Source organism: Crocodylus porosus, unplaced genomic scaffold, assembly GCF_001723895.1.
Source record: "Crocodylus porosus isolate Cpor-Errol unplaced genomic scaffold, CroPor_comp1, whole genome shotgun sequence".
NCBI classification, from domain to species: domain Eukaryota; kingdom Metazoa; phylum Chordata; order Crocodylia; family Crocodylidae; genus Crocodylus; species Crocodylus porosus.
The window spans coordinates 19,961,977-19,989,976 of NW_017728948.1; the positions used below are offsets into that span (position 1 = coordinate 19,961,977).

Here is a 28,000-nt window from a genome sequence, read left to right on the forward strand (position 1 = left end):
AGTTGCATGCAATGAAGCAGCAGCCTTTTTCCTTTTTTTAGTAATAGCCATAACTTGCAGGGGCAGCTAGTAAGGGTGCCTTGGCAGCAGTCAGGTGCACAAATACTGTGCAGCCACTGTAAGAGCAAAATCTGAGGTGGGCAGACTGTGCCACAGAAGCAGCAAGATTTCTTGAGTTCCCAGAGCAGGTAAGATGACTCCTCACCCTTCACCTCCCCCTACATTTTCAGCATCCCCCTCTTTTCCAGTGCTCAGTGACATCTCTCCTCTCCTCCCCCACCCCTCCAAAGCCCAGGCTAACCCTAGCAGATAACATCTCCTCTGGGTCCTCTCCTGCTCTTGGCTTTCTTGCACTCTCACACCCCGCTCTTTCCCTCTCCTTGTCTCTGGGAGTCTCCTTTTTCAAGACCATTTCTTTACACTGAACTTTTCTGGAGTACCGCCCTGGCACCAGCTGTAGCAGGGAGTCTCTCTTCAGGTCAACAGAAGCAAATTAGTTTACTGTTGCTTGATGGCCTATTCCTTCCTAACAGACAACAGATCCCTACAGCTGTTTCCAGATACAGTACATCCCACCCCCCTCCCCAGCGTCCCCAAGTATAGAGGCTAGTCAGGGAAACTGTAGCAAGCACTGTTGTTATAATATAAATATAAAAATATAAATCCAGAAGTGTTACAGCACAACCATAGACTGTCTCAGAAGTACCCTGTGTCAGTTGGAGTGCTCCAAGTTCAGAGAGCTTCAGAGTCATACAGATGTCTCTAAGCTAATAAGCCCTTTTTCCACATCAGCTACACTATTTCTGGCTTAAGAGGCAGCTCACTTGGAGCTGTGCAGCATGCTTGCAGGTGCTACTGCTGGGGATGGTGCATTTATATGACTGTCGGTATCTAGAGTAAAACTTATGATCCTAAAAAACTCTGCTGTGCTTCTGCCTAACCATATTCTAAAGTAGCTCTGGCTTACTAGCTCATGCTTATGTGCAGTAAGCAGTCCTCCCTGTTTGCCGTGACGGGCCAAACTGGATAAGCAGTCTGAGAATATCTGTTGGGCCACCAATGCTACAAGAAAGAGGTAATGATGCTTTCTTGAGATTTGGTATCCAGGTATCCTGAAACCTGAGATCCTGCTCCTGCCTTTGTTTCAAGGTAATTTGCGTCATCACAGATCCTCACAGGAGTTGAGAGGCTCCATACAAGCTATGAATAGACTGCCCAGAGGAGTTTTTCATCTATTGACTCCTCTCTGAAAGCCTCTGAAATATGAACTTTCATGTCTACCCAGGAGAACTTTGACAATCTTTTCTCCAATGCCTGATGAAGGGTGTTTGTGCCCAAAATCATGCAATCAAACAATTTTTTTTGCAAAAATCTACTTGGTCTAATAAAAGATATCATCTCTACTATGAGTCCTGTTTGCATTGTTCTTAAGATTATAATGTTCACGCCGGATGTGAATCGTGTTCAAACCCAGCTCTTTGATGAGGTTATAGTTTATACTGGTGCAGGGAGGAAAGTAGGCTGGCAGATGCTTTGCTTGGAATTGGCCCACATCTAGTGGGAGATGTCGGAGCAGAGTCTGAAAAGAAAACCACAGTTATGTTTCCTTTTATCATATTTACCCAAATCCAAGACAACTTTGAATTTAAGAGGATCTTTCCCCCCCAAAAGATACAGGGAAGATTGTAAATTAATAGTGGAAGATCAATCCTGCTCCTTTCTCCCCTGCCCCTTGCTGTGCCAGCCTGCCTGCCTGTTACATGCCCCCTGCCAGGTGTCCCCCTCCTGTCTGCCCCTCTGTGCTGATCTTACCCCCCACTAATTGTCCCCTGCCTTCATGCCACTTGCTTGCCATGCCTGTGCCTGCTCCCCCACTCTCTGCCTCCCCACCCCTGCTCCCCCTCTGCAGCCTGATTTGCCAAACCCTTGCCCCTGTGCTTGTGCCTGCCCTTTTCCACCTCATACCCTGGCCCTGCCTGCCTCCTCCCCACCCCCTTTACCTTCTGCTTCAGCTCTGTTCTGGATGGGGGCAGTCGGCAGCAGTGGCAGCCCTGCGCAACCCCCAGCACAGCCCAGCCCAGCCAAGGAGAAGCAGTAGCTGTAGCTCCTAGTTGGTCGGGTTAGGACTGGAGGGCTCAGAGCTGGGTGGGGACAAGTAGTCACAGGGGCAGGCTGCAGTGTCCTGTTTCCCCCCCACACACACGCATGTGCACGCACACTCTCCACAATCTCCCCTCCCCCACTGTGGTCCAGCCATGGAGGCCACTGTAGCAGGCAAACTGAGTTATGCTAAGGCTTTTGGCCATAGTCCAGGCCTTCCCAGAGCTGAGCAACAAAATTGAACAGTGTGCCTTCTGTGGCCCTGGGGGATGTGAGTGCTGTGACCGGGCGCTCGGCAAGCAAGGGACAGCAGTTGCCCCAGAAGGGATGTGGCTGGCACAGAGCCAGGGGGTTGGACAATTTGGGATGAAGTTACAAAAGTGATGGACAAACAAAGAAATACACATGTCTGCTGTGTTGCCACCCTGGGGAGACAGGGGCAGCCTTGGACTTCTTGTTTGAACAGCGAGGAATCCAGAAACGAACACCCCGCACACCCAGCAGAGGATCAGGATCTGAGGCCGGTACCACCAAAGGTCGCTGCTATAATGCCTGAAGGAACCGCTTGCCAGGCTGTCTTGCAAGGAAGAATACTTGTAATAAGCCTAGGGGCTTACTATTAAAAGTTCACTTGATACCAAGTCAGATGAGGGGCCATGTCAATCCTGGGGGGGGGTCTCTAGTAAAAGGAAACCTAGGGGCAACAGCCTCCTCCCCCCACAACTAAACGAGCCATTCCAGCCCACAGTAGGCAATGGCCGAAATCTGGCTTCATCGCCAAAGCCCAAACTGAGCTGCCACTTAATGGGTAGTCTGGAAAGAGTGAGTTAAAAGTACAGGGAGATGAAAGCTGGGATTTACTTTTCTGTTCAGCTTTCTGTGTCTTTGAAATGAATAATAGCTTTCACCTTGTTCACAGACAGTTGAGAGGGATACTTGGCCTCTATTTGCAAAGAACTTCTAACTTGGATGATGAGCTTACTATGTATGAGCTTTTTGACAGGTGTTCAAGGGCAGTAAATGTCCAACTTCCAGTGAATTTAAATGGAATTCAAGTGCCTATATTTTTAGATTCTCTGAAAGTCCCAGCTTGTCAGCGCCACCGTGCAGAGGTCAAGATTTTTGGCTCGGTCGGGATTCTAACTAGTGTCCCCGTAAGACGAAGTGATCTCCATGCCAGTAATTCTCAATCAGGGTACCTTGAGATCCTTTCAAGGGTGCCACAAAGTGTTAATGCTGTTAGATGTGCAAACACAGTTCACAAGATAAACCCAGAGATTTTAAATAGAAATTAAAACAGGGTTAAAAAAATAGGGTTAAAATAGGTCTGAACTGTTTCGGGCTTTGTGAATTCTCTGCAATAAAGAATTGGAGTTTTCTATAGTTAAAGAACAAGTGAAGATTAAGAGCTGGCATTTTTCTGAGTGGTGCCTTCAGTCTAAAAATGTTGTGAACCACTGTTGTATGCGTGTATCTGCATAGATAATATGCTTTTCCACCAAAGACAAATGATTCATCCAGAAAAATAACCAGGTTCTCTTCCTCCAGCAGATACAGACACACCATTTTCCCAATAAAGTAACTTCATATTGTTTGCTTTAATTATTCTGTTACTTTTTAAATTCATGAATCTGTCACTACAAGAAGACAGTGAAATATTACAGTAGGGTATATTAAACAAAATTATTTAATTGTATCAAGGACATTCCCCTTTAATTATCCCTTCTGATGACAATAATTTTCCAATTAGTTTTTGCTTCTTTCAGTTTATTTATTGCTACCAGCACCTGAGTAGAATTTAAAGAGGAGAAATGCTGCCGTTCCTTCATTCAGCATTAGATTTTTTTTTAATGAGTTGATGATTACTGCCAATGCGTTATTTCTTGAGAGAATTCCATTTTTTCACTTGTTTTAACCCACATTTTTTTTCTTGGTATATTATTTCAATTTAGTGTGTGGCATGATGTTAGAACATCTCCTTTTATCAGCATTAAAATGAAGTGAGTAGCTTTTGTTGCCACTGGCTTTGTCTTTTAAGACCCATAAGGGTCAACACAACATTTATATCACGGTTGCTACATTCATAAGGGAGGTCTGAATCTTTCCAGACATAAAGAAATAAAGAATGATCAAAGAATAGTAAAAGACTTGGAAATTTTATGCTAAGGACTTAATTGACGACTGTTGAAAATGCTTGTACTTTCAAAGCAACTGAATAATGAGGTTCTTTGTTTGTTTTTTAAGTATGGCAGTAAATAAATGGGAAAAAGAAAGTGATCATCTTACTAATTACTCTGAGGAGTAGATTCTAGAAATAGCTAGCCTTTCACGTTTCAGATCAGTGGGTACATCTACACGAGACGCTACATCGCCATAGCTCATTGCTACGGCGACGCATCAGCAGGCACTATACATGACGCTGCTGCTACATCAACGTAGCGACAAGCTATGTTGCTGTAGCTCATTGCTATGGTGACATAGGGTCAGAAACAACCCATCCATTGCTGGGACTGTGCCGTACTGGCAGGTACTGCGCAGTCATTTCGTACTTACTCCCAACTTGGGGTTTGGGAAATTGGCTAAAGCAAGTACTAAATGACTGCGTAGTGCCACCTGTTCAGTCAGGGGCATGTGTAGATGCACCCAGTTCAATTCATTGTCATACAATGTACCACCAGTAGATGTGAGTCTGCTCTACAGCCAGCTTTTCCATTGTAAAGGAAGAGCGCCTTACTTGAGAATTACATCAGTGTACATAAAAGGTTAGAGGACTCTTTTGGGAAAGCAAAATCCAGGCACCTGAAATTCAAATTGAGCTTCTGTTTCATTGGGTATCAGCTCATTACTGTTAAGATACTTTTTTTTTTCTTACTCATAAAATAAAAAAAATTGTACCCTCATCTCCCAGGTAGCTGCTGGAGACAACTTCGTTTTCTCCTGAAAACTCAATATAACAGCAGCACAGTGATTACAGGCAAAAACTACACGAGTAGGAAAAGTCATATTAATTCCTGGCCACAATTCCTTATAGCAATAGCAGAAAGTGCCATTTTTATGAGCTGCACATCTTATATTAGCCTGCAGCTTTCTTATAATGGATTATTCTTACTGGGGGAAGACTGCAGCCCATGGCAGAGCATGCCACAAATCAAAGTAGTAATCATATACCAATGCGGCTTTTCCATCTAACTCTACTTCTGAATAATTGAGCACAATTGTCCCATAAGCAAGTTAGTCACTGTTCCGATCAATCTTCTATTATATGGCGACTACTATGGATTATCAAACAGATTGGCATATTGTGTGAGTGGCATGACTTCTATGTTTTATACCCACTATAGGGCTAGGATCCAGCATAACCTGGATAAATGAAAAATAAACTGAAATCAGGCAGATGAAATTCAAACAGGACAAGTGCAAAGTCCTGCACTTGGGAGCAGAATAACCAGGAGCACAAAAACAGACTAGAGAATGGGTGGCGAGGCTGCAGTATTGCAGACAGAACCTGGAGGTTACAGTAAAAGGGTTTTTTTTTTTAAGAAACCCTTTTTCTTTAAAAAAAAAAAAAAAAAGCAGCAGCAGCAGCCAACAGCATACTGCAGTGGTGCCCAACCTTTTTCCCCAGCAGGCTGGATGGGCCTTGCCCAGCCCACTCACAGGCAGGTTCCTGCCAGTGGTCCTGATCCAGCACCTGGGCCAACACGGTAGGCACCATAGGAGCAGGGGAGTGAGTGGAAGCCCAACTGCAACCTGGCCTTGGCAGAGGAAGGGGGAAAGAGGCCTGGGCTGGCTGCATGGGGGGGAGGGAGGGCTGGAGGGGGTAGGGGGGAAAGGAGCATGACTTGGCCTGGGGGAGCAAAAAAAAAAGGGGTGAGTCTTGGCCTGCAGCAAGGGGGAAAGGGGTGTTGTCCAGCTCCAACCCAGCCCTGTGGTGGTGGGGTGTGGCCTGTCTCAACAGGGGAAAGGGGGCATGGGTTGCCCGGGGGTGGGGGGTTGCAGCATGGCCTGACCAGTAAAGGGGGTGTGGTCCTGCCCTCAGCCTGGCCCTGTGGGTTGGAGGGGGCACAGCCCAGCTCCCTGATGGAAGGAGGCATGGCTTACTATCATGGGGAAGCGGGGGACATGGCCTGCTCCCAAACCAGCCCCACAGAGGGGAAGAGGGGGTATGGCCTGGTCCGGATCGAGATGTGGCTGGGGGGAGGGGGGGTGTTGAAGGCATGACCCAGCTGTGACCAGCTGTGCAGGGTTTGGGGTTTGGGAACTTGGCAGGGAGAGGATGAGTCTATTAACGGCCACTGCTCCACCGCCACCACATTTCCTACCCCAGGGGGAGCCCCATGGGCCAGTTGCAATGGCACTGTGAGTCATATTTGGCCCATGGGTGGAGGTTGAGGCCCCTTGGCATGCTGGTTTGTATCAACAGGGGTGTCACTTGCAAACCAGGGAAAGAGTCTTCCCCTCTGGTGAAGCCTCCCCTGGAGTATTGTGTCCTGTTTTTGGGCCCCACACTTCAAAAAGGATGTGGACGCTTTGGAAAGAGTCGAGTGGAGAGTGACAAAGGTGATTAAAGTCCTGGGATGCAAGATTCATGAGGAAAGGGTGTAGGAGTTATGGTCATTTAGTCTGGAGAAGAGGAACTTGAGGTTGGAGATTAGGAAGAATTTTCTATGAGGGTGGCTGAGTATTGGACTGGGCTATCTAGGGAAGTTGTGGGATCTCAGCAGGAGGTTAGACACACACTTGGCTGGGATGGTTTCATCAGGGCTGAGCCTGCCTTTAACAGGGGACCTGACTAGATGCCTTCATGAGGTCCCTCCCAGCCCTACTTTCCTATGATCATTCCTAGGGTGAGTTATTACATTTTCCTTTTTTATTGCTATTCTGTGTTTTTGTTTATTAAATATATCAGGGGCCAGTGAGCATAACTGTCTTATGTTAACTTGCAGGATCAAGGATGTCACTGAGATGACATGGCACACCTACCAGTAGCCCTTATGGCTACACAAGTTCTCCTGCTAACTCTGACCTAAGTCAAGAACAGAACAGCTCAGGAGTTATTATAATCTCTGAGCTATGTAAGGAATCTAGTCATGCAGGGGTTCAAGGTAAAAGCCCGTCTCTGAGAGCCACCCACTTTGGAGGAGCAAAGCAGTACCTACAGGGTGAGAAGCCCAGCACCAGCTAAAACCAGCTGCTGCCAGCTGTTGCAGGACCTTATCTCTGTGCAGAGGCACCTTGGGAAAATGCCATCTGCCATGCCCATGTGTGACAAGACACCTGGTGAAGAGATATGTGAATCAGAAAATGAAAAAAGGAAGAGAAACACAGTAAAGAAAAACATGGAGTGATAAATACAATACAGAATTGAGAAAAAATAAAAAAGTGTGTTGAGAAGCAAATAAAAGAAAGGAAATAACAATGATATGGGAAAAGCAAAGCAACTTGCCCAACTTAGTTTTATTTTATATGTCTATGCCTGAAAGTTACAGAGACTGTATTAGAGATTCCCGAGTTAAAGCTCCTCACAGTGAAAGAAGGGTGACTGGGAGAGGTTTAGAAGAACAAACCAACATGTTCATTTTTCAGTACAACTGCATCACTTCTGTCTCACCACAGAGTGTCGCCCTCCTGCAAATTTTACCACAGCTGAAATGCATTTCTCTGGGAAAAAAGGGAACGGTCCAATTTTATTTTAATTTGGGTAGAGAATCAAGCTATAAAACTGACAAATGCAACAACTGCCTCAAAGTTGCTGAGGTTCTGTAGCTTTCTGCTGAAGACCATTTCTGAATCATTTCCCCTGAAAAAGAAAACTATAGCCACTTCCACTCTACCAAGTCTCCAGACTTTCACAATAAAAATGAGGCCCACAAATAGTTTAGAACCAAATTTTATTAAAGAAAACTCTGTAGTGGAGTTTCTCAAGACAAATGCATACCTTTGGATGCAGTGGAGTACACAGGTATGTATACAGTAGTTTGCTTGCTACATGTTTGGAAGCTGAAAAAACTGTTATAAACTGCACTGAGCAGCTTATAAATACAAGTGAAATTTGCCAAAAATCCAGTGGTGGATCACTAACAGATACTGGGTTATGTATGTGTGCTATATATTGCACAAGACTTTTGATTATGCCATTGATTGTGCAACTGAATCACAGTTAAGTGTTACATTAAGCATATTCAAACAAATAGTTGATTCTTTTCTCCAAAACAGCACGTCACTACAAAACTGCCATTTAATTTGTTACATATTTACAAAGAATATACAAATAACAGGGTTGCTTTTCCATTTATGACAATGCATCAATTATGGATTAATTTCACTCTTTCCTTGCTGTATACAAAGAGGCTTGGATAAAGTCAAAGCATCTCTACATCAAGATAGGAAGGAAGAACGTGCATTATCATCATAAATCTGAAAATGTAGGAAGGCAAAGAAAGAGAGGACCATGTGTGCATGGATGCTAAAGGTACAGCCTATAGCATACTGATTACTGCTAAAAGCATTTAAGTGGATTGGAAGGGCCACTTGTCAGCACTTAAAAAAAAGAAGTTAAGACATTGCTGTTCCTGCTCATAAGAGCAGCTGTAAGATCGTTAGAAACAACGTAAGTTATATCTTGGCTGCAGTTCTGTTGCATCTGTGCTAAACACTCTGCTGCTAATCAGAGAAATAACAATCATGGGCAAACCCAGCCAGTTGCCTGGCTTGAGTACAGATGCGGTGAAAAGAAGAAAGGCTGATTTTAGCTCACAGCTATATAGCAGATTCACAGAAAATGAGATTCTTCCTTCTGTTACCCAAAGTGTAACTCTAATGAAGTCAATGGAGTTGCCTGGCTGTAAATTAGGGCTGGGTTTGGCCCAGCAATGCCAAAAAATAATCATGGATATTAATAAATGGGAGAATGAGAAAACAGTCATAAACATCTTCACAAGCCATAGTTCATTTCTATGCCTTATGTACTTGCACCTTAGCAAGAGGTGTAAGTTTAATTATCCAGAGTTTTTGGGTCTGAGAGCCAAATCCATGAATAATAGTACCAGTAAAGTGAGTGAGTGAGTGAGTGTGTGTGTGTGAGGAATGCAAGATTTTGCCCTTTGTCAGACATAATCATTATACCACATGCTGCAAAGTTAACATTATGACATTTACCCTCTAGTATTAAAACAGGAAATTCTCCTGTTTCAGCTCTTGTTGAGTTGCTCTTTCTTGAAAAATATATCACAGTTTAGTTTGTACCATCTACTGCTATACTGTCAATTTAAAATAATGATTCTGTAATCCTTTTATTTAGGTGGAGAAAGGTGATCGATTTCTCTTAAAACTGAGCTTGTAACACTGGAGTGTATCTTCTTGCATTCCTCTTTAAAAGATATCCTGTGCAAACATCTTTGCTTTTGGAGGAGATGTGAGTGAAGGTAATGGGAAAGGGATTAATAAGTATGCTCGTGTTTGTGCGTGAAAGTGAAAAGAGATAGTGATGAATAGAGTCTTATATAATATAGACAAACACTGCAGGCTTCCTCCCAGATCTCTTCAACTTTATCCTCAGCTCTACCATAGGGTATTCCTACCATATTGCTCATATTGTGCCTCAGCTCAATGTTAAGTTAATGAGCTGCTCCTGTTTTGCCCTATCAGCCCAGTTTGGTGGTTCCAGGAAACTTGCAGGAGACCACCATGATCAAAAGGAGATATCCCAAGCACATTTTGCCTCTCATAGATCTCTTTCCCACACCTCCAGCTTACTCCTTCTCTGCAGCAAGGATGTCCCACACCGACTGTTCATCCCCACTGCAATGCTGAGCAGTTACAGATACTCCAGCATCATAAACCCCATAAACCCTTCAAATACCAGTTTCCTGACTCCTCCCTTTCTTCCTGGTCCAGGACCAGAGCTAACGAACAGCATCATCAGCAAACATTAACATGGCTTCCAGACACTACATTATATGAAAACCAAGTGTCATGTCTCTCAGTGCTGCCCTTTTATGATAATGGGTTACAAAGGCTTGTTTCATGCACTGGGAATGACCATGCCCCTCATTCCTGCAAGTTTCATGGAACCACATGCACATACCAAGTCCCCCTTCAAGTAATGATCTGTGACCATGCACGGGTGATGTGTCACTGAGAACATCTGGGCAGCATATGAGGCAGGTAGAAGTAGCACCACTGGCTCACTTAAAGGGACTCAAAGAGCACAGCAGGAGAAGCTACTCTAGCAGAGCCCTCTCTGTCCCAGCCGTGGGGAGCTCACATCCCAGGTGTTCAAAACTTACTAAGTGGGTCCCCCCCAAAGTCACAAGCATTTTTAAAAATTAGAAATTGTGGGTACCATGGTTTTGCCTCCTGGCATGGAAGCATTTGGGTTCACATTTTCACACACTTTTCTCACGAGGGCTAGAAAAATGCAATAGCAGGAAACAAGCTAATACTAGCCCTAGGACTTTAAGTACAATATCATAAAAATCTAGAAATACTGCCATTCCACTCCTCTGCTGTCCTCCCTGAACCCCTCCAGAGCCTTTTCTGCCCACACCCCTGCTCAGGCTGCCCTAAACTGTCCCCACAATCCCCTTCCCCTTTCCTCCAGCAGCTACTCCCTACACTGCCTTACATGCGTTCCCCTTGTAAAACCAGCCCTCCACAGCTGCTCTCAAGTTCCTTCAAATCCCTGGATGCTTTCAACTTCTCTAGGCACTTCCACCCACCTGATTCTGCCAGATGCATCTCCATGTCCCAGCAGTGAGGTTTCCCCCTACACTCCGCTGGTCCCCTCCACATCAGTCCCACAGTTTGCTGAATTGCTGAGAACATTCAGTGGACTGAAGAGGGATGGGTAGTACATCAACTGTATCATCTCCAGAGAGGCTCTGATGCTATATCAGATGTCACTTGTCAAAACCTAGCCGGTGATGCAATGGGATACAAAACAAGAGATGGCAGAAAGAATGATTCCTTGTAGAGATACAGACACCAGAAGATGGACGGGCAGGTAGGGCAAATTGGCACAAGTGAACATAAAACTAGGAACAAAAGGAAAAAAAAAAGAGAGAAAGTAAGAGCGAGAGGGAAGGGAAAATAAAATGTATATAAAAAAACTGGACAAAATGAAGCAAAGCACTTAGAGAATGGCTCCATGTATTAGGTGTATGCAGGTACATGGCCTTGAAGAGTTTAGTCTCAGAAGATAGAAGGAAGGCTACACAAAAACTAGAAAAGTAGTGATAGCAGGTAAGTCAGGCTTAGGGACTTCATCTCAACGTTTCTTTCAGTATATTACTTCATAATGTGTTGTGAATGGCCAGACTCTCAGGTAAGGTAAAGAAAGTGTGGGAACTTCTTGGTAACAAGAAGTACATTTTCAGGAAGGTTTTGAAGGAACAGGATGAAACTGCTCAGTGTAAAGGAATAGGGAAACACTCCTCAGCTGTAGGAGGTAGGGTGAACAAGACACTGCTAGAAGAAAAACCTGCAGAAAGCTGCCAAAATATAATACACCCAGAACTGAGACATACAATATTCAGAAGAGAAGGAGGGGAGAGTATAGCAGATGTCAAGCTGAAGACAGAAGCAATAGTTTACAGATCGCTGAAGGTGGAATTAGAGAATGAAGCTGAACGAGAAGGGAAGTCAGAGGAAAGACTAAAACAAGGAACTGATATGATTAGAGAACCAGACAAAAAGAGAACTTAAGTGTAGGGAATGCTAAGGACTTGGCTGGGGAAGAGGTAACATAATTTCCCTAACCACTGTCTCAGTACATTGTGAGCCTATTACTGTTTTACTGTTGTTGAACTAGTTATTATCCTCTACACCCTGTTCCTTAAATTTACCCTCATTCTTTTCCGCTTTCCCCCAGGTGCAGGGAACAAGTTGATCAGAGTAGCTAAGTGCCTGGAGCAGTGAGCCAGGACAGAGTGGGATGTATTGAGGAGACCTCAATCATCTCACAATACCCCATGCAAAGTCTTGGAATCATGCAGGACCCTCCAAGCTGTGTAAATGGAGAGGAAACAGAAAAAGTTAGCAAAACTTTAATGTGATTTTTATTATAGCCACTAGGGAGTAGGTCAAGACACCTATTTTTACTGACCCAATCATAGCTGAACTCCAGGATAATTCAAGGAAAAGACCTACCTGCACCTCACCTTCATTCTCTACTATTTCTTTTTAATAGTGATTTATCATGGGCTGAAACATGCTTTTGCTGGGACTTTTGGTAATACACAATGAAAAAATTTCAGTGAGAATTTGACAAGTGTTTATGTTATGGGCATAAACACTGCACTTCCATTTGCTGAAATGGGAACACTTCAACTGTGTCTACACTGCTAACTCAAGTAACCAGAAGCAGTGCAGCTACAGTAGTGCGTTATTTCTTCCTGGCTAACATATTGTTTCTCAGCTAGTTTCAGTATCTCGAGACAGCATTGCCTTGTGCCTCACTAACTCCTAGTGAGTTATTAAGGAATTGCACCCTTTGAAAGTTTAGCCTTACACTGTAGCTTTATGGCCCTGAACCTGGTGTGTGCATGTTACTGAATTTCAGGATGTAAATGTCACCTCTTCGGTAGCCCTGCCTACTTCTTCTGTAATCCATGACCTGACTGTAGGCCACCAGTGTATAAAGCTGTTGCTTTCCTGCATGCATCAGTTCAGTAAAGAAGCAACTCTGAAATCACTGTAAATAATTAGTACTAAATTGTGTCTAAGCAAATTAGAAGCAAGAGGCTTGAAATGGTACAGCTTATTTATGACATGGGCCAAATGTTATCCTTTGATGTGCAAGAGCAAATGCTGTTGATGTCAGCAGGAGCCGAGGAAAAGAAGTGAAATGTAGAATTTAGCCCATTAATATTAGCACCACAAAAATAAGAATAAAAAAATCCATTTTCATCAGATAGATATTTTTTTAAATGCCTGGTCTCACAAAAGACTAATATCCCCATTATAGTAATAAGAAAATAAACTATAAAGGCATATTATTTAATGTTGTAGATTGCTGTATGTGTTATCTCTACTTGGCAAGGTTTTAGACTCACTGTATTGCAATAAACTATCATAGTGGGGTGATATAAATTGTGCAGAGCCACTGAAACCAAGTACGATCAATAAAGCTCAAATGTAGTTAATGTTTTCAAGTGCTGTGAGGAAATCATTTTAGTTAGAATTGTCTGTGCAAAATAAAGTCTTTGCTATTTCTGTTAGTGTTAATAAAAGTCCCTTGTATTTCCATAATCAGGGACAGAGACAGAGAGAAAATATATTATTGAAAGAATAGAAATAAATTTGAAAATAATCTCCAATGGCTTTGTGTTTGACATATTTTTGTTTCAACTATCAAACACACAAAGACTAAGAGCTTGCATATTCTGTACCACCATCTTGCAGGCTACCACATTAAGTTATATGGTGCTCTGTAATACACTCTGTCTGAAGATCAGCATGGCTGTCAACACAGATGCCAGCACAAACTTGTGGATCAGTAAGGCTTGACATGAGGCTTTGAATGAGATTACAAAAGGCCAACCAATAACTGACGAAAGTTGAAGATTTGTTTCTCCGTTTAAAAGCTTGGAAGAAGTGAGGGATATAAAAGGCTTTGAGAAATGAGACCAGAAGACCACTCATTCTCAAAAACACAAAAGTAACTCATATAATTGTCAGATTCAATAGAAAATACCTAAATGAAAGAAACTCCTCTTAGCTTCTCAAAGCATAGACTTTTGCTTACCTTCTGGTACATACAACATCATATGCTCTAGCCAAGAGACAGATGAAAAATAAAACAGTTTTCAAAGGAGGAAGCCACTTTTTAGAGCAGTCAGACTGGTAGGAACTATTTTATACTTCTGCTACATTAAAATAAGCAATAACAGAAATGACTAAGAAGCCAAGAGGAATAACTTATGAGGAAAGATTAATAACCAAAGTATGCAGAACAGGACATTTTTTAAAGACTACAGGACCAGGATTTTAACTGCTCATGCCAGTTGTGGGCCTGAGTTCCTTTGAAGTTTGGCCCTTTAAGTGGCTACATAGTAAGAGTCTAAAATATATGAAGACCATAAATGTTAGGAATAAAGACATATTACTTATCATGGTATGGTGTTAATTGTAAATATATTGAAAGGGGGAAAAAAGGAACATAATCATATAGAATGAATTCAATTAAAAATCCCCTAGGCACATACCAGATCTTCTTTCAGACACTGCAATAGTCTGCTCCAGGAAGTTATATATATATTTTCATAGATAAGCCATCTTATATAATAATATCACAAGAAAAGATAGGGAAGCCGTATTCCTTTGGATCAGAGAAAATTAAATGGGAAGATGGTTACAATTTGAAGAATCAGATTCTTTGACAGGCCCTCTCCATCTCAGTATTCAGTGCTTGTAAGTTAAATGCTTAAACTATCTCTCCACCCCACAATCACTATTCTAGGGCTATTGTACAGTTTTTATTTTTTTCTAAACTTTCTTAGAGATAAGGAGAAATGGGGACTTCAGCATAGTACTACTATACTAAAAAGATTCCAAATGCCTATCATTATGAAGTGAAGTAACTTCCATTCTCCCCCTGCCCCGCAAAAAACCCCTAAATTTTCAAAGAAAGAAACTGCAAATCAAAGTAGCCAACAGATTACATTAAAAATTCAAAACACACCTAGACCAAACATTGTCAAGAAGACACTGCAAAAAAAAAAAAAAGAATGTATTCCTTACCCCTGGAGAAACAATATTATTTCTTCACATACAAAACAAAACAGAGAATGGAAACCACTATAGTAATATATCACTGACACATAATATTCTCACACCAAGAAGCTGAATATGTTTGGCATCAATTTAGGGTAGGCTTATTTTTGTACCACCATCATTGGCAACTGGTGCCTCCTAAGTCACCAGTTGCAGCTGATCTCACCAACTGGGAGGTGAGTGGGGGGGTTCCCCCATGGCTGATCTCTTTGACCGAGGGGTGCGTCTCCCTGTGGCCAGTCTCGCTGACCGTGGGGAGGGGGGTAGCCCTGCAGCTGATCACGCCGACTGGGGGGAATCCCCCCACAGCTGATCTCACCAATTGGGGTGCCAGTGGTACCTCTCCTGGCACCCCCGCTCCCTGGCCGGTACTCATGGGGGGGGCCACCGGTGCTCCCGCCTGCCCCTCCTGCCTGTCGCCTAACCAGGGAGTGCTGGTTGTGAGGGAGTACACCAGCACTTGCATCATCACTGACCCCTACTTAGTGAGCAATGGGGAACCACTGGTTTTGCTACAACTAAGCAATCAGCAGTAACTATAAAACTATTCACTTATTCACATTAAATAATGCCTCATCCCGAGAAGTGCTACTGAAATCCAATGACTCAAGTAAGGTGCAATTCATTGCAAGTGCCATGTGTGGACTGAAGAACATAAAAGAGAATGAGCATCAGGGGAAAAAATATTACCTGAAACCAGGGCCTACTATTTTAGTGCCATATACTGACACATTTTATTCTTTGATCCATGAGTGCTGCCAGCAAACACAGTTAATCACGGAGTAAATTCCCACCCATTGGGTGCATCTACACGTGCATATTCACTGTGCAGTAACCTAAATTACTGCACAGTGTTTGCATGCCTATACTGCGTGGTAACTATTGTGACTTATGCTGACTTGGGCGTAAATTTGATACCTATATCATGCAGGTAATCACATTTATGCCCAGTTAGTTACTGTGCAGTAACACGGCATGTGGACTGACATGGAACTAACTTTAGTCCCAAGTCAGACCACACACAGCATTAATGCGCTTTAATGCCTACATGTGTAGACACTGGCCTATTTCAGTAAATTTAATGCAATGTAAATGCATGTGTAGATGTGCCCATTGTGAATATAGGTGTTATAATGTAACCCTAAGTACATTTTTGTTGCCGTTGAATCTAATATTGCCAGCTGACTTTGTACATAGCTGTAGCAGAATTCAGATCATTCCTATCTAGGCGGTTTGCAACCTGCTTAATTTGTAGCAGGTCGCCAAGGAAAGGAGGGGCTGTGCAACTGCTTGCTGTGGGTTTTGCTTCAGAAGGTGCTTCTTCTCAACTGCTGTGCAGTTGATCAGAGAAAGAGCGCCCCCTAAACAAAAGCTGCAGCAATCAACTGGAGCAACCTCAGTAGTCCCACAACTTTATTTGGCACATCTCTATATAACCCCTGACAAAGCCTCCTCTTCACAAGGGGCTTGTGAACCTAACTCTATGGACCACCTGGGTTCTACGGTATTAAACATATTATTAGGGACAGGCTGTGCTTGAGCAGTATCTTACTCTTCAAGCCCCTTCCCATTGACTGCGGTGTGACTTTTTTCAAGAGAAATAGCTTGCCTGCCATGAGGACTATTTGAAGAGTAAAATATTACTCATCTATTGCTGTAGCAGCATTTTATGCCCACTGCGTACTAGTATATGTGACTACTCAGAACAGCAACGATGACTTACGTGACATCAGGATAACATGCACACCTGGGAAGTTACAGCTTGCCCTTTTGAGAAATTAATTTATGCAGTGCATGGGGGCCTCCCTACCCTCTTCTCCATATTCATGTGTATATTGCAATACTTTCCCAAGGCTGCATTTGAAAAATGAAATGCCAGTGTCTGCAATCAGCCCAGAAAGTTCCTCCTCATAGTGTAGATAGGGTATGTAATCTGACAGACCTGCCTCAGCTTCAGACACCTGACTTTTTAGGAAGGCCAGGATGTGGAAATGAGGTCAATACATTGCAAGTTTTCTGTTTTGGTTTTTACTATATAAGTCAAGTATTGGCACTGCTATTAATGTGGCTGAGATATCATGAAAGCCACATTATAAGACTGTCAGCCCAATAATACTAGGGAATGTAAAGCAATGTAAAAGATTAGCATGAAGATCAGCAAAGTTAGTGCCAATGTCGCAAAGCCATGACATAATAATTATCTGTTCCATAAACAGCCTTTGACTCATATTACATTTTTGCTCTTTAACACTTTTACCTTGTCCAGAATATGGATTTCTTCATTTGCACATAACAATGGCGGCTTTTAAATGTTACATTTAACAACAGTATTAATAATGATTAAAAAGGAATAATGAACTATTAATACTTTGTACTCAGAAAGATCTTTCATTCAGAAAGTCTTGAATAAACATTAATAAATTTAGCCTCACAATATCCATGCGAGGTTGGTATTATCATCCCCATTTACAGGTGGGGCAACCGAGGCACATGTAGGTTAAGTGAGTAGCCGAAAGTCACACTTAAAGACTGTCTCACAAACAAGAATACCTAATTCCCACAGTACCTAATTTCTATCCCTCATGTCTTAGCCATAAGATCATCCTTTCTAACATAGATAAAGATGTGTACACACATAAGATATATGTATATATTTTTGTGTATCTGCCTGCCTGCACATATACAAACACATGTATAAGCGTGTCTGTGGGTGTATTTACCTCCTCCCTTTAAAAAAAATAAAAGAAAAAAGATGTCATGGACACAGTTAAACAGCAAAGCTACCACTAGTATGAATTTTCATTTAAAAATAAACACACGTGGCTTGGGAATGACATCTTTTCATTTTTAAAATAATTCCAGTATAAAGGAATTCTTGCCAATAAACCAAAAGGCTTGTTTTATTATCTAGTGGTTAACATTAATACAGATATGACAATACTGACGGTTCCTCAGAAAAGCATTTTGCCATATTCATAAGCCGCATCAGACCAACCTCCACAGGCACATTGCCAGAATTATATTAATTTTTGAAAAATGCTTTTGGGATTACAAACACTTTTTACATAGTTAGGATTAAAATCATAACTTGCAGAGTCTTCTGCAACAGTTGAGCATTCTACTGTACAACAGAAGTTTTCTGCCACCAGAGATGAATAAAACTGTTGCAAATGTATAAAAATAGTTGCCAAGGCATGAAATTAGTGTATGTGAACTAGTCCATACAGTTCCCTTAGCCAGGTAGCTGAGATCAGCAAAAAAGTCCTTAAGGCAGAATTTCTGCTTTCTACATCTGTAGCATAACTAAGCAGGGTAACTGAGGCAGCAGCCCTGAGTGCTAACCCATACTGGGGAGAAATGTAGAAATAAAAGCTGCCATAATTTCTGGTCAGCTGTGCAGCTGCTGCCCCAGTACACCTCTGCTCTACATTCTTAAAAAAAGTGAGTTCTCTGCTCCCCAGACTGCACAACCAGTTGCTTTGCCCTTACGTAGCCAGAAAAAGGTTACATTGTTTGTATCGTTACAGGATTATTTCAAGTCCATTTCCTCAAAAAAGCATAAGGAGACGGTGAGTAAGTTACGCCTTTGGTGCAACAATCCCAAAGGCTTTCCAAGCATAATGCATTTTCCACTGGCACTTCTTTGCAGAAAATCCAGACTCTGACTGTCAGGATTGCACCTAGTCCTACGTATTACGTGGATCAATTCAAGTGTTGTGTGCTTCTGTGCAGGTTAGTTTGTCGGGTCTCTTAGGGCCAAAGAATTTTCTGAGATGACAACAGAAATTTTCCTGAGCAGGTTTGTATTTATTTTCAGGCAGTCACACCTTCACGTTCTAATACAGGTAGCTCTGAAACCAGATTTTTTTGTGCTTTACACACGGGTTTCTGTAGGCAGGTGAGAAGCTCTAGTACCATATTGCTAGCATGTTGTTTCTGATGAAAACGTATTCCATGATATCATTAATTTCATGGACACATGGATAAGTGACCTAATGGACTGGAGAATTTGTAGATAGTACCATCCTGTCTCACCAGCAGTCCCTATCTGCTGTTTGTTTATTCAGTAGAAAGCAGTTATCTACATCCTTTTTAAGGAAGGTGGTATTTTCACACAGCTGTAAGCATCAGCATGGCATTCAGTGAGCAAAGAGCTAGTCACCCCCCTACTGAAGGCAAAAGGTGAAGAGATTTGATAGGTTTCTGAGGGACTGCCCTAATTTCAGACAGCTATGATGCATGGGATGCCAAAAATTTAAATATATCATGCTGTGATCCATTTCCTACAAGAATCCATAAAAACACATACAACCAGCAAGATGTGGATTTATCAGACTTTCCCTCCCCTAGGGAAACAAGGATGGGATAAGAAAACTCTCAACTCACCCCACTTGCCTTTCTGAAATCTGCTCCTTTGAGCTGTCCATTGCCCTTTCCTGTAGAAATATGGCCAGTTCAATGATAAGGGTGAAAGAATGACACCCTGTGGTGAGAGAAAAAGAAGTGCAGCCCCTTAAACCCCACTGGATCCCTCCTATGAGCCTTCCTGATTGTCACACACAAGAAAGGTGGTGAAGTTCAGCTGAGAGTCTTCCTATCCCTTCATTGAAGGCAGGGACCGAACACAAAGGGAAACTCCAAGTGTCTGTAGGACTATTCTTATACATCTGGGGGCTCTGTCCTAAACTTAGAAAGTTAAAAAAAAAAAGGTATAAAAGAGATACTTAAAAGAGGTATTTACACTGGCTGGGGTTTTAAAAACAGGAAAGGGAGAGTCAGCACTATTTATTATATAATAACTGGTCTTGCAACTGCTATTTTTGGAGGTGCTCAGTTAGAAGACAATGAAGGAGCAACTTAAACCAGTGTCTGGAAGTGAAGGCACCTGGTCTGGAAGTAGCATCAAGCTGGCACTTTTTTCCTGTCTCTTGGTGATGACCATAAGAGATAGTCGTGGGGCTGAGGATTTATCAAATCAAGGCTCACTACATTTACAAGAGCAACAGGTCCTAAGCCATTACCTCTTCAGTCTATAGCAGGGCCTCAACCAGTGAGCAGAAGCTCATTCGATTGTCTCTCACATTTGGAAGTTAGGAAATAAGACTGAGGAGGAGCTAGGGAGAATATCTGTCTCCTTGCTCATTCTTCTCTGAGTACAGAACCAGACCAGGAAGTCACAGCTTTTTAACCAAGTAAAAATATGGAGCATTCAACCAGCCATTTGCTTTGTGCTAGTCACTGGATTTTAAAGTCAGCTCTTCAGGACCAAAGAATTCTCATCTTCTACTGAATACCTCAATACAAAGAGTTAAGGTCAATCCTTCTAAAAATGAACACAAAGAACCAGAACATATACAGAAAAGAGAAAATATGGCATAGAGTGCGCGTAGGGCTACAAATCTGCTACCTTAGTTTGAATTTGAATTGTAATAAGTTCCCAGTCTATTGTATGAACACAAGACACATATTATCCTTCTCCGTGGTAAGAGACGATGGGCACTTGCTTCCACAGGACTGTGAAGGATCCTTCTCTTCACCAGTGTTTCCAGCCATGTTTCCAATTCTGTGACTTCCCCGGGGAAAAATAAAAAGATACAGAAAAGAGTCTTTCGGTTTTTGTATTCAGCTGCAAATATCAGCTAACCAGGTAACTGTGCATCTCTCTGGAGTTAATGCTCAAAACCACGCCTGAGTGATTGCCTAAGAAAATATAAGAAACAAAATGTTTGTATTAGTGTTTGCAGGTATTCTGAAATATATTTCCCTTTTATTGAAGGGACAAGTCAATCAAATAAGATGATGGTTTGATCACACAACACATCAGGTGAAGGTGGTGCAGCAGCTCAGTGTACCTACAGCATATGTTCTGCTTTAGTGCCTTAAAGCTTTTGCTCATGATGAGTTTGTGGTGAATTCCTAGGGTTTCTATCCCAGTGACAGCATAAGGTGGTTCTCTTTGCAGCTTAAAAAGGTGGTAGTTGCCTTGAGGGGTGCAGGTGAGGGAGGAGAATGGAACCGGAGGCTTCCATTCAACATGCCACTGACCTGGGACTGGACACTGACCGGCATCAGCAATAAGGGAACTCTGTAGCTGTTCAAGTTGCCACCTCTCCCAGAAGGAGTCACTGCAAGGTAATGGTGTTGAGGAGTCCCAAGGTGGGGGTTGCGATAAAGTAGGCAACATAAAATATATAGAAAACAAAAGAAGTGGATGGGTGAGTCTGGAAATACTGTACTGTGAAAATTCAAAAGTTATGAGAAGAGAGAGAACAAACAGAAAACTAGGCTCGTAAAATTCTGCTGTGCATGAAGTGATCACCCTAGCAGCGGTGGGAAGAGGAAAAAAAAAACCCCATCAGAATAAGTAGGACTCTCCATAAGACCTTCTGCAAGTAATGTTGTGAAAGAGAATTTAATATTACAGTAGGGATTATAACACATCTCATACCTCAAGCCAGAGAAAATAGAACAATATTGAGACAAATAGAGATGTTTTCTTTGCAGTGATGAGAACTATTGAAGCTATAAAAATAGTGGAGATAAAGAAGTCTGGTGTGGAGAAGTATAGGTTTATGTCTTAAAAATACTCTTATGTTTTAAAACTGCATGGTAGCTGATAAATATAGATGGTTTTGACCTAAGCAAATGAACTCTTCATGCTCCACTACAATATCTGCTGGTGCTGACAACCTGGCCAAACTACAAATCACATTTAGATCTGCATTTTCTAACCTAATTTCAGGCAGCATCGTTAAAAAATCTTGATCTTACATTCCTTACTCAATCTGCATTCCCTACTGACTGCAACAGAAGTTTCCTCAGAGTAAGGAGTACAAGATCAGCTCCCATACAGCCTCAAAGTGAACAAGAAGGACTATTTTGAAGGTGTTATAAATCAGGGTAGAATTTCTTCATTCCAGTGACCTGTCCCAAGCAATCATATATGAATAAATAGTGAGTATTTTTTTCCATAACTATGAGAAGAAGATTGTGTTTGAATAACACCTGATATAAGCCAAGGTGTTTGAGAGCCAGATTCCAGTCTTGGAGGTGCTTAAAAGGGAAATCTAGGTGTGAAATCTAGGTGCCAAAGAATAATTCAGAAGCCACAAAATCAGTAGGCACCTAAGTTCAAGTAGCGCCTCTATTTTGGACTGCAAAATTCCTTATGTACCTACAGTTGGGCTTCTGCACATGCTCAGAAGTGACCTGCCAGCTTGACCATCTAGACACCTACCTCCTGCCTAAACTTGTTGTAATCCAGTTTGATGCTGGAAAGTGCCTAAATCTCCAGTGAGCAGAAATAAGTGTTCTGGATCAGAAGTAAACTGAGACACACAATGTGCCATCTGAATCCATTGTTTAAACTCTTCAGACTGATGGAGGTGCTTCCTATTGGCTATATAGGCTCCTATGGATTTTCTGAATTGCCCTTTAGAGGGAATTCTTTCCCTATCTCTGTGTAGAGCACTCAGACACCTAGACATGGTCAAATCAGATTATTCCTCTAGGCTGAGACATCTAGATTGTAGGCCTTGGAACATCTAAATGTAGTCACTTGATGAAACTGGGTCTGACCTCTGTGCCTCCTACTCATTTTTGACAGACTCCACTTTAGAGACCAAGGTCTCTGGAGGTATTTTAATCCAAACAATTTTGTTTTACAAAAAACAAAAGGATGCAGTTTTGCAGTTACAATCAAAGTTGTCTTTGCAAGCTTCAAAAGAAATCAGTAATGATTTTAGTCCATGGAAATTGTCAACATTTGTACAAAAATGTATACAACTATTTTGCAGGTGAATTTTGCATGTAGCTTTTTCCTTTTTCTAAATAGCTATATCTCCAGGAAGTAAGAAGTAGTATACAGTCCAGCTAACAGAAGAAGGAAGAAAACAACACTAAAAGATAAAGACAAACAGGTTAAAGAAACAACAAAAGGTAGACAAAGAAAGCCTGCCAAAAAGTGTGTCCCTTCTTCCTCATGGTGGATTTATGAAACCTTCTGTCTACATAGTTGGCCCCTTCACAGTGTTAGAAGTCTTGGAATATGTTCCATTATCACAGGATTGGCAGAAATACACCTGAATGGTGTTACTGCATGTTACATTTTTTAGGGAATTCTAAATTCTCAGTACTGTTGGAGTATTTTATAGGAAATGAAATACTTAGACAATAATTATAATCATGGGCTGCCAGGATGAGCACTTTCATCAGATCTTGAATCATTTACTTTACTTTCATAGAAAGATTTCTACATGGAGATTGCAGCCTCTGCCCAATGGATGTTGGCAGCTCAGGACTGAAAATGGGAAAATTTCATGGAGTTTTCCAACTTAGAAATTAATTTGATATGTGTAGGAGACAGAAAATTCTCTTCCGCTTCAAATAATATAACAGACATACTACTGAAGCCAGGTATAGTCTTCATTAAGGAAATATTCATTCTGCACATCATTTTACTTCACGTGAAATTCATTATATTCAGTATTCAAGGCCTCAATGAGATTGTTTAAGTGCTACTAAAGTTGAGCTATGCTGCTTAATGTATTATCCTCCTTATGTTGTTTGCATATTGCATGATACTAATTATACTATTTTATGTAATGCAGTGTGTGGTCTAAATGATGTGTCATAACAATCAATAGCCTTGGCGGAATTTCAAACCAAACAAAAAGAGAGAAGATAAAATTAGAAGATCCCCTGGTAGGAGTTTACAATTTGCTTTTTCCTGAAGCAGAAAATCCAAAAAGCTGTAAGTACAAATAAACTTGTAAAAATTACTGCCCAGGAAGACAAAATACAAGTTAATAAAGTGAAGGTGAAGTTACCTCTTGCGTTACCTAGTGTTTGAGAGTCCATATCATCATCAATAAACTCCTCACCCTGGATGATGTTCTGAGTGTCCTCACTGTGATTAACAGGGCTGGTCATCTCCTGTTCTTTTTCATTGTGCATTTGAGCATAGACATTTCTGCCTGGCAGTTTCCTAAACAGTGTAGGGGGGATAAAGAGATCCATTGATGGAATTTAATTACCAGTGAAATAGTGTACAATTAACTTCAGGCCCCTATGGGAAAATCCACTAAGATTAAATAACAAATAATAGTAGGTTCACAAAGTATCACTTAGCCATGTCTTACAGTACTGCAGCATTTCTTGATCTTTTCAGGTTAATGACTCCTAATTTGAAGTAAAATTTTTCATGACCTTTAATATTAAAGAGTAAAAGTCCATTAAACAATATCAATGATAAGATCATAGAATTTATCTCTATGTGTGCTTCTAAAGATTGAATGGATGTTTGATCTTCAAGATTAAGGGTGAGTGACAAGAGGGGGCATCAGATATCATTTGCTCTGGGTTGTAATAAAATTGTAAGCCTCTCAAAAGACTCCCCCTTCCACAAATCACTTTTCAGTCCACTGGATGGGAAACGTTGCACTACAGCGTCCCTGAGATCATACCAATTAAAAGCTAAGGAGGACATGTGACCTGCTCAGAGGTCATACAGAATCACAGCCTCCACTGGGAATAACAGCAATGTGACATCATAATGTAAGTAAGTGCCACAATATCGCCATCAGCTTCTCATCTGAGATAGTCAGAATGTCTAAACAATATTTAAAAGTAGTAAAACGTTTTATTTGGAAAGCATAAAGCAAAGCACTTCATCACCCATTCCTGATGCTAAGTCTCTACATCAATGATTTTTAACTGGGGTTCCACTCAACGGGGCGGCAAGGCCCTTTCAGGGGTGCTGCTGCCAGGGTGTCCAGGTGGAACTGCCTCCCTCCAGTGCCTCATGCACAGCTGGCTAAGCCAATGGCACACAAAAGCACTCACAGAGCAGACAGAGCTGCCTTGCACACCTCTGCTTCCAGAAAGGGGGATGGGGGAAAAGGGGTGACTGGGAAGGGCTGCAGCAAAAGTTCTCCAGCCTGCTTTAGGCTTATCTGGATGAGCCCAAGGCACCTGGAGCAGCTCCACCTGGCTGTGACGGTGACAGCAGCACTCCAGATCCTAAAAACAAAACTATGGAAGCTTCAGCATAACTATTCAGTACAAAACTCTGAGTTTTATGAGCAAAGTATGTGAAAATGCATTTACTTTCTTCCATGAAAGAACTGGAGTGCTGCTTTAAACATCGAGCTATTGCAATGTTCTTCATTGCATCTGTATTTGACAGCAGATTTGAGGAATGGAAGGATGCTCCCTGTCTCTCACCAAGCAGACACCTTTGATTTTGAGGGTAGAGGTCATGAGCTCCATTCCTCACTCTGTAATAAGCTGGTGATCATGGTTGTCAGTTTTGCATTTGACCATAGATCATGCAACGAACAAGTCAAAAGGAAAAGTGGGGCTGAACTGTCGTGCTTCTGAGCTCCTTCAGTTGTGTAGTGAAGATGAGTAGAAAAAAACAGCACATCAATTTTAAGGTAGCTCTCTAAAAATGGTCAACTTCACCTCTGTACTCTGACAGCCATGTGAAAGCTGGAAAAATACATGAATTGCTCTGTCTGCCCTAGACATTCTGAAATGACCTGTGTTTAAATGTCATTTCAAAAGAAATGTTCTATTCCAGCTGGCATCATTTTGGTTTGAGTTTAAAAGTTATTGGATCAAATGTTATTTATAATGACAGATTCTGTTCAAAATATCACTACCCACTTTCTATTGTACAGTAACAGGAAAACTATCAAAGGGAAATATAAGCAAAAATTTTGAAAAATATAATAATAGAAAATGTTAAACAATGAAAAAGATCAAAAGACATTTTTCCCTATAATTTGACCTGTCTGTGGGATGAATTTGATCCAGTGTGTTTACACATAATGGAAGGCAACTTCAAAGACGTCAAACAAAGAAAAATCACTGACAGGGTTTTGGTTTTTTTGTACCATAGAACAAGTGAACCTCACTTATTGGTTGACTGTAAGGAGTGAGAAAGGACAACGGGTCCACTAACTTTGAGTTTTAGTGGCACAAGACCAAATTAACAGATGCCCATGCCCACTATGCTTCCTCCAAGTGACCTTCATTTCTTTTTATAATCTCTGCAAATAAAGAGTCGATGGGTCAATATATCAACATTAAAAAAATGCTTATGAGTATGTTGGTATACAAGTATTAACACAAGGTTGTTTTCCTGTTTTCAATGTTGGGGACAATATAACCATTTAGTGCATGGGTCTAGGCAAAAAACAAAAATAAGCATAAAAATGTGGCATTTGAGCCCTTCTGTTTTGTATTAACAATATTCAAATTGAAATCACATTGATCTGAAAACAGAAAATGTTTAAACAAGATGGTGTTCTTTTTACCATTTACTCTTGATCCTAAAAATGTACAGTCTTTGGATTCCCTGCTGGAAACAAATAGCTGTACTGAGCAATTAATTTTGAATATCTTTAGCTGTTTTATTTTAAGCACAAGATATGGAAATTCACATGTCTACTCTGAGAACTACAAAAAAAGAGAGAAATGTAATCCTATATTGTTCATGAATGAATTAAAATGCTGTTTCAGACTGATATCCTGGTCCTGCACTGGGGCTCTGTTTTTCCTATGTTGCATCTTTAATCATTCTATAGTATACAGTGTTTACATTTTAAAACACTTAGCAGAATGAAACAGTTGCGGAAATGAGAGCTATATGATCTAAATATTCACTATGCTTTCTGAAGCCCGTAATTATTGGCTTCTATACAGTTTTCTTCATTTTCCAGAGGCTAGCTTCAAAGTCCTTGTAGTATTTAAAATAAAGAATATGGAATATTATGATGTATTTTTGGCACTTAAATAAAAATAACAACAATAATAATACATTGAACAGAAGAGTTTGCCATGGTTTGGACTTTATTATGTTTGCATTAGTGCTTAAATAAATAATTTCTTTTTATTTTAGTCCTCATAATTTACTTGCCTCTTTCATGTTGAAAATACATGCTATTATTTTGATTTGAGAGGAATTTTTTAGAAAATATTATGGATAATTAAATTAGTGGCTGTTTTCACAAGTAAAATGGCTGGGACTAGAACGATATTCTCACAGAACATAAAAGTAATCCAGGCAAGAGGAGAAAAAGATAGGTTTTCTTTTGAGATAGAAAATGAGATGGAGAGTCAATGATGCAGAAAGATAACATATCTCTCCAGGGACTAAGAACCATCCAGGAGAGGATGCATATACCAATAATGGTATACAATGATACCCAAGCAGAGGATGACTGGAGATGGGTACAGAAAACAATGCATTCTTTTAAGCAAACTCGGCAAATATAGGCTAGAGTAAGCAATTGTAAATTGGTAATACAACTGGATGGAAAATTGTACGCAGAGCTTAGCTACAATGGCTTACTAACAGACTGGCAGGCTGAATCAAATAAGGTATAGACACTGACTAAATCTAGACACTTCAGAGGATAGGATTATAATCCAAAGTGACCTTGAAAAATTGGGAAATATTTTCAAAGAGGAAAAAATTCAGCAAGGATAAATAAAAAGTGCAACAACTTAGTAAAGACTAATCAATTGCAGAGCAAAAAATGGGGAACTACCGTATAGACAGGAACTCTTCTGTAGATCTTCTATTAGGATCATAGAAGAGTAGGGCTAGAAGGAACCACGTGATATCATTGGGCATTTATACACATGCTTTTTAATCCCACGATGCACTGGAGATCCGCCACCTCAGAGCAAACTTGAATAATCAAGTTTGCCCCACACGCAAGCTGATGTGCACTGAACTCCATCACATGCAGTGGTACAAGTGGCAAAATGTGCATCAGCATGCTGAAAATGGTGGTGGTGCACTTTTGAACTAAATCACCTTCTATACATTTTAGTTCAAAAGCGCACTACCTCCGTTTTCTCAGTGCTGATGTGCATTTCACCACTTACACAACCGTATGTATTGCAGCGCTGGGGGCTTTTCAAAGCACCGGGCACTGCAGCGCTTGCATGTGTAAAAATGCCCATTTAGTCCAGTCCCTACTCAAGGAGGATCGTCCCTGAATAAACCATCCCAAGTAAGTGTCTGTCCAACTTGCTCTTGAAAATTTCCAGGAATAGAGATGCTATAATTTTTCTAGGTAGCCTGTTCCTATACTTGAACAGCAAGTTCCTC

General features: G+C 41.3%; 1 protein-coding gene across 6 annotated transcripts in view; it reads right to left on the bottom strand.

The window, feature by feature from the left end:
• Window positions 1-17,756: 17,756 nt before the first annotated feature.
• SORCS2 (sortilin related VPS10 domain containing receptor 2) overlaps window positions 17,757-28,000 on the bottom strand; it is a 940,675-nt gene continuing 930,431 nt past the window's right edge. Inside the window, exons 26-28 of one of the 6 annotated variants that reach the window (XM_019553063.1) lie at window positions 23,757-23,860; window positions 20,920-20,999; window positions 17,757-20,574 (exon numbers count right to left, since the gene is read on the bottom strand). In XM_019553063.1, the coding sequence (XP_019408608.1) occupies window positions 20,551-20,574; window positions 20,920-20,999; window positions 23,757-23,860 (208 nt within the window). In that variant the 3' untranslated portion in view covers window positions 17,757-20,550. Of the gene's footprint in view, window positions 20,575-20,919; window positions 21,000-23,702; window positions 23,861-28,000 lie in introns of all 6 variants that reach the window. The other 5 variants (XM_019553060.1, XM_019553058.1, XM_019553064.1 and 2 more) reach the window with 5 other exon arrangements.